This window comes from Rhinolophus hipposideros (genome assembly GCF_964194185.1).
Source record: "Rhinolophus hipposideros genome assembly, chromosome: 7".
In the NCBI taxonomy this organism is placed as follows: Eukaryota; Metazoa; Chordata; class Mammalia; order Chiroptera; family Rhinolophidae; genus Rhinolophus; species Rhinolophus hipposideros.
The window spans coordinates 75,094,798-75,102,270 of record NC_138053.1 but is presented as its reverse complement, the minus strand read 5'-3'; the positions used below and the strand labels follow the sequence as shown (position 1 = coordinate 75,102,270).

The window sequence follows — 7,473 nt, the reverse complement described above, 5'->3', positions numbered from 1 at the left end:
GAACCACTTTTTAACATAAGCAGCAGCTTACAGCCCTTATCTGCTTTGTTATAATGTAAGTTGCTACACAGTGCACATAAGAACAATTCACTGAAGTGCAGTCAAAGAGGTGTTATGAAGTGAGATGAAATGCTTCATCCCAATTGGAACTTTCAGTGCCAGTAAATTAAAAAAAAAAAAATATATATATATATATATATCTCTGTGAGTTACATTTTCTAGTTCACAGGGTTCTTTACAGAGATCTCAGAGAACAAGCCCATTATAAAAAAGATTTGTAATATGGGAAAACATTAATCAATATACTATGACTGTGTCAAAGCTAATGTGTACTGTAAAAATGGTATACGCAAATGAATTAAAAAACGGTCCTAATCAGTCCAGCTGGATGTTTTTTCTATTTATATATAGACCTCAAAAGATAATCCTTTTCATTTACAAGCATTCTAATGATGATGGCCATGCTATTTTTATATACAAATTTGCATATATGTTTAATTCCTGTAAAGATTTCCAAATATCTTTAGACATACACAAATTAAACACACAAATAACAAAACTTTGCCCTCATCAACTTAACAACTTCACAAATGTGATAAAGGCAATTACTGTACTCATAAACTCACCTATCACTGCATTTAGTTTGTGCAAAACAAAAACACTGATATAAAAATTAAATTACTGCTGCTTTAAAATTTGGTTCGTAAGGCTTTTCACTACAATTTTTAATTGTAATAAAAGTGTCATTAATGATTTTTTTCAAAGAAAATATGGCTGTTCTTTTCCCATGGAATGTGTAGTAAATTGTATGCAAACATCTTTTGTTTAGGAGATCCAAAGTATTATTTAATGCTCTCTTTTGCTTTAGGTCTAAATTAATAGTGCTCGTTCAATTTCCTGTTTAAAATGGTGATATGGAAAGTTGATAAAATGGAAGTCCACTGAAAATATATGCATTCTGTCAATGGGAAATATCTCAATTATAAAATGATTTTCTGATTTTAATCAGGAACTGTAGTGAAAAACCTTAATCAGTTCAAATAGCCTATAATAGCACATTGCAACAAACTGAAGAGAAGGAAAACAAATAAGAAACTTTATGCAAGTCTAGTAACAAAAATAACTTATAAGTCCTGGGTTCTTGAGGCTCTTCTTTTGCTTTGAGGTGACAGACCTCTGAAGTAGTGTTACAAACATTAAGAAAAATGTGGAAGGGCTCAAGCTCCCCCTCATACCAGCAGTTAGAGCACACCGCATTGTGGTAACAGGCTACAGTCTCACTGATTCCTGGTTTCCATGAATTAGTTAACAAACAAGGCATCTTTTTATTTACCTCAGAAAAAGAATTCAGAAGTAACTGTGTGAAGGGTGCTTCTGCATATCCTATTATTGTCCCATTGTTATTACGCACTTAAAATGAAAAAATAGAAAACCTATGGTATTCAGTGCTTGGCTCTTGCATACAATGGTAACTAAAACTCTTAAAACTGTGGTGATGACCAATGATCCCTCAAAAGGGCTCAACAGGGAGAAGAGGAAGTTGTTTTGGTTAGGGAAGTCTGTAGTTCCAACTGTTCAGGTACCAAACGTTGCTGGATCAGTGTACAGAAGATACTCCTGTCTTTGCTGCCCAGTCAGTCTGCGTTTTCTGAGGCATTTATGAACTCCACAAATATGAGTATATATAGTATCCATCTATATACATCATAAATATGAGGTCAGGATTCAGCTGATGTATCAACTATAGGTTGCTTTGGTGGTGTTGCCAACACAGCCTCTGCTTCTTCATGCATCTAGGAAAGAAGTGGTCAATTTTAAACAAATTTCATCTCTCTTTTAACTTAGTTCAAACACAGAATTATTCTTCAAAGATAACTTTCAGAAGTACAAATCCTACTTACTTGTAAAAACTGTACATCTTGAAATAATTCTTGTATGAACCTCCGACACGGAAGTCTAAATGTGCAGTGTGACAGCAAATGGGAAACCTCAGAGTAAAGGCAGATGTCATCAAATGTTTGGGGATACTTCTCCTTAATCCTAAAATGAAAGACAAGATTATAGTGTGATAAAAACTGTAATAAGTACAACTACTTTTCCTCCAAAGTATCACTTTTTAAATGTGTTTTTCCTCCAGATATTGATGAGATGGCATATCTGGGGTGATGGCGTAAGAATACAAAATGTTAATATTCCTACCTTGCACTGAAGATATTTTACATTTTGGGTTATCTTTTAAAATAATCAAAACCCAAATGTTCCCTGGAAAGTTAGAAATATTCTTTTTCACTGGCATGAGAAATGGCAAAATTTATCAGTCTAGGATGACTCAAACATTTAAAAATTAAGTTTTAAAATAGAAATAAGTTTCTAAAATTACACTGAAGTTATTAACATCCTTGACTGAGCTATCTCTTTATATTTTTCGACTTTCAAACAGTGGCTTTTCGGTAGAAGTGCAGGTCAGACTCAGCTGTGGGGGGAGGGTTGGGGTAATACACAGGTTAAGAACCCACTCCTCCTAGAGGCCAGGAGGTCAGCAAGGGGACCCCCGCATCTGTCGGTACTATCTTTTCTAAAGCCCCAGAGGAGACCGTGAGTTGTGTTTCTTTTGAGGACCACTGCTTTAAATAGTGCAAAGCAAAAATGTTGAATATTCAGTTTGAACTTGAGCATGCTGCTGTGATTTAGGAAAACAATAAAAATATGCAACTTTTACTAAGAAAAAGGAGGAAAACCGGGCAAATTATACCAAGAAAATACTATTTATTTTATGTAGGCCAACTTTTCTCAAAGTTTTTGGTGTCAGTATTCCCTTACCTTCTAAAAATATTGAGGGGCCCAACATTTTTTGTGGGTTACAGACATCGATAATTACCATATGAGAAATTAAAGAAAATTTCAAAATCTTGATTCATTTCAAAAATAAGCCCATTATATGTTAACACACATACATATATTTTAATGAAAAGTAACTATATTTGCCAAAACTAAAAAAGTGAGCAGAGTGGTATTGTTTTACATTTTTATAGATCTCTTTCAAGTCTGGCTTAATAGAAGATAGCTGGATTCATATACGTGCTTCTGCATTTAATGTTACCATTTGGGCTGAAGTATATGAAGAAAATAGCTTCATATACAGAGGGTGCCAAACAAATGTATACACAATTTAAGAAAGGAAAAAACTATTAAAACGGTAATAATATATACTGATAACAAACGATGAATACAAGTCACATTTGACTTCTGCATTTGCAAGAGGTGCTCAGAGTGGTTACCATCAGCATCCAGACACTTCTGATTACAGTGAACTACTGTCTGAGAAACGTTGACCAAAGTGTCCACTTGTATACATTTTTTTGGCACTCCCGGTAGATAAGAGATATACCATGCAGTTGAGAACTACTGACATAATCTAATTAATCTAACAAAGTATTTCAAGTATCTTTTTCACCATAAAAAGCAGAACAAAGTACTCATGCTTAATATTAACTTACGTTAAAAGCCCAGTTTCATGACATTTAGTTGAAACTGAACTACTCAAATTAACGACTAATCTTAGAACTTCTTTGCGAAGGAGTATACGGCACATTGGTGTATCATCTGGAATTGTTTTAACACCTGAAAAAAAGATTAAAATATTTTATCTATGTCACAATAGAAAATGATTATAACTCATGGCATTTGTTTTTAAACTTTACCTAAAGGTCTAAAACCAAGATAAACTGCACACGATCTGATCATTTTGGGAGCAAAATTCTTTCTAATGAAAGCAGACAGCTAAGAGAGGACACATCAGCAGCTCAGAGAGATCCAATAGTTGGCTAAACATGCCTCACTAAAGCAGATTGAGACATTAATTCACATTATTTATGAACAACAACAACAAAAACCCAGTTTTGCTTTATTAACAACGCTTGGATTTGAATCTGAAAACTCACCTAGTAGCAGTTCTGTGCTTTTGGTGCTGCTGGCTGAGCCTTCTTGAGACACTCCATCACTGCACCCAGAAATCCCGGAGAACTTAGAGGGAACCACTTCTAAAGGATTGTGGATAGTCTGCTCACACCAATCAGAATATGGAATGTCTTGAAGGTCTGAAAAAAAAAAAATAACTATTTCAATTAAAGTATCACAATGGCTTAACTCCTATGCTTGCTCTGTATACCACAGAGGAGATAAGTCCTTGTAATTTCTTTCCAGTGTTCTACAACCATTTTCCATGATGAAGATTTTCAAAGTAAATTCGGACAGTCAGATTGTGAAATTTGTTAAATTCTAAAGACATTTATACGTAATTTTTTTTTCCTTAATTACAAAAATAATATACTAATGTGATTATTTAAAAATTCAAATAAAGATGTATATAAAATTAAAGTGAAGGTACCTTACCCCTTCCATCCCTCCCACCACCAAACGAAATACCACTCTCCAGAGGAAAATATTAAAAGCATGATACATAATTTCATGCATTTTAATTTTTGTTTTGCTCTTTGGGTGTAAAGTGGGATTATCCTATAATATATGTATTATTCTATGACTTGCTTTTTCTCCCATTTAATAATTACTAATGTAAGAATCATTCTTCCCTGATCTATCAGTTCATTCCTGTCTAGGAAACTAGACAGATGTCAATACATACTACCCTCTGCCTCTGTTGTTTACATAATACTAAGCATTAAATGCTTCGGTTCCTTGGAAGAGAAGCTCTATAAATTTAGCAGTTTTAAAATTTTGATTATTAAGGAAGTCATGTGTCTGTCGGGCAATAAAAAGTAAAACATGTTACTCAAATTATACATTGATTTAAAATATAAAACTATTGCCAAGCTATCTGAGAACTGAAGATGTACTTAAGAACCAGTAATGCGGAATAACCAGATAATAGATGAGTATGTTACCTTAGCCTCAGTTGACGAGCTACCCCGGGAGTATAATCAAAAAGTATTTCAGCACAAGTAACAGTAAGAAAGTTATACTTTTTTCAATCAACGTTTCTAAAACGTTATAAACTAATTTATTTCAGCCTCCCTTTTAACCAGTAATGACTCCTAACATTTCATACCTGTTAGAATTGCATTCTATTTCTAAACATGGCATTCATTTTCATTTAAATTAAATGTCATTTCTCTAACTAAGCCAGGTTTCAATACAGTAATTAGTTTATCCCATTGGAGATGAGAAACGGCATTTTAATTTACTGATAATACAAGGCACTTCCTACACAGGGTGTATTTTTTTCGTGTGAAACATGCTAACCCATATGAATACATTTTTTAATGAAATAATTACATGTGTTAAATGCAAACCATGTGTTATATGCAAAACACGGGCATTATTTATAAATTGGCAGGATAAGGAGAACTAAAACCTCTTGGAAGTGGGGGAAGGCACAGCTAGCTGGCCTACTTTTTCTTATGCATGGAAGATAATTTAGTCTCCAATGCCACTGAAGGCAAAACTGTGCAAACTCAGTTGATGCTATTTACCTGTAAGGACTTTATTTTCCATCTTCTCTTAAGAAGTCTCCAATGCAATGAACACTTTTACTCGAGATATTTCATTTCAAGATTATTTTTAATTTGGATGAAACATTATGCCCATCAACTAAATCGTTTTATCTATATGATTGATGTTTAGCTTAACTGTAGTTATTTGCTTTTATTGTTTCCTCTAGTTTTAATTAATTCTAGCTTAGCTTATTTTATCTTTTAATTAAAAATGGAGACATGAAATGTAGAAGGAATAAAAAGCTCTAAGCAAAAAATAAAATATACGCGTATAAATCCATATGGGTTAATTCAGAAAAATCAGAAGCTAAATTTTCCTACCAGAAAGCAGTAAGTCCCAAAATAGCTTATGGGAAATGCTAAAAACATTTATTTATGAATAGATTAAGAATTCCTGTGAGGAGCTCTGTCAAATACATACAACTATCTGATAACCATTTCTCTTGGGCAGCAGCAGATGTACAAGAAAGTGAGGACGAGTTTTCCTTAGGAGCACAATAAGATCACTGCTATAATTGAACTATTAGAATTTATGAGAAAAGTATTTCTAATATAAACAACTTACTGTAAGTTACCATTTACAGAGAGCTTACTGAATGCTAATCTTACATGCTATTAAATATAAGGTAGTTATCATTATTCCCAGATAGAGATTTAAGCAAAAATAAAAACTAAAGCTGAATGAAATTAGGCAGATTGCCCAAGATCAAATAACAAATTAGGTGGAAAAGTCTGGCTTTGAGCCGAAGTCTTCTTGACACTAAAGCTCACTGCTTTGCTATGTTTACATCAGTGGTCTTCAGTGTTCCTTGGAGTCCTAGCATTTCCTGCCCTCACCCCCATCTCATGACTTGGGCAAGGCCAGGCAGACAGGACTCCATTATTCCCCTAGATGGTCATTGGTCATCTGCATACCACTGGTCTTCTGTGAAGATTTGGATTAAAACATGGCTTCTATAGCTAAAATAAATTTGAAAACCAGCACTGTCTCATTAAGGCCCTCCCCTCCCCAGTGTAGTTTCTTCCCACTCCTCACAAAATGCCAATTTAATAACCTAAACATTCAAACTCTTCTTGCCATTGTCTTTTAGAGTTGGCTGATTTTTTTTTTGGTCTGGTCTGGTCTAAAATACTCATATTTCCACTCTAAGTTACTTAGCGACATGAGAGCAAATGTGATAGTATATATAAATTGGACCCAACAAAAACATGTAATACTACATTCTGAAAGGCCAACATTTTGCCTTGCAAAGAACCACAGTGTATAAATATATGTGAAGGTGGTGGACACAATAAAATGTTACTAAATGTCGTATTCAATAGCCTTCCTCCTGACTTGAACATTTTTTGAACCACCACTACCACTACCAGCACCACCAGACACCAAGTTTTCCAGAACGAAATCTCTTGGTTCAAGTCTTGACATCCCTTTAACATGATCATAAAATAGCAGGAGTGTTTTTTAATTACCTGCCGTGGATAAGGATGTCTGATACACAAAATCCTTAACATAGTCTACAGCAGTGCTTCTCAAATTTTACTGTATACAGAATAACCTGTTAAAATGAAGATTCTGATTCTGTGTGTGGGAGGAGGTTGAGATTCTGCATTTCCACTAAGCTCTCAGGTGATGCTGAGCTATGCTGCTGGTCCACAGACCACTCTTTGGGTAGCAAGGGCTCTGCAGGGCCTGGTCTCTACCTATTTTTCTAGGCTAATCTTGCATCTCCTTCCCCTTGCTTTCTGAGCTCCATTCACACGGGTGTCTTTTTAGTCCCTTCCGCTTTCCATGCTCGCTCACATCAGAAAAGACCTTTGCTCATGCTTTTCCCTCTGTCTTAAAATTCTCTATACTCCAGTTTTCACTTAGCTTCTATTCGTTCTTCAGACCACAGGTCAATATGATCTTCTTCAGAAGTTTCTTCTTTGAACTACCTACCTATTTGGTTATATTCCTTTGCTA

General features: G+C 34.6%; 1 protein-coding gene across 4 annotated transcripts in view; it reads right to left on the bottom strand.

Moving 5' to 3' along the window:
* Positions 1-370: 370 nt before the first annotated feature.
* RICTOR (RPTOR independent companion of MTOR complex 2) overlaps positions 371-7,473 on the bottom strand; it is a 102,745-nt gene continuing 95,642 nt past the window's right edge. For 3 of the 4 annotated variants that reach the window (XM_081052969.1, XM_081052970.1, XM_081052971.1), the window contains 4 exons: positions 3,942-4,097; positions 3,498-3,621; positions 1,902-2,040; positions 387-1,793 (listed from right to left, as the gene is read on the bottom strand). In XM_081052969.1, coding sequence (XP_080909095.1) covers positions 1,719-1,793; positions 1,902-2,040; positions 3,498-3,621; positions 3,942-4,097 — 494 coding nt within the window. In that variant the 3' untranslated portion in view covers positions 387-1,718. Of the gene's footprint in view, positions 1,794-1,901; positions 2,041-3,497; positions 3,622-3,941; positions 4,098-7,473 lie in introns of all 4 variants that reach the window. The other variant, XM_081052972.1, reaches the window with a different exon arrangement.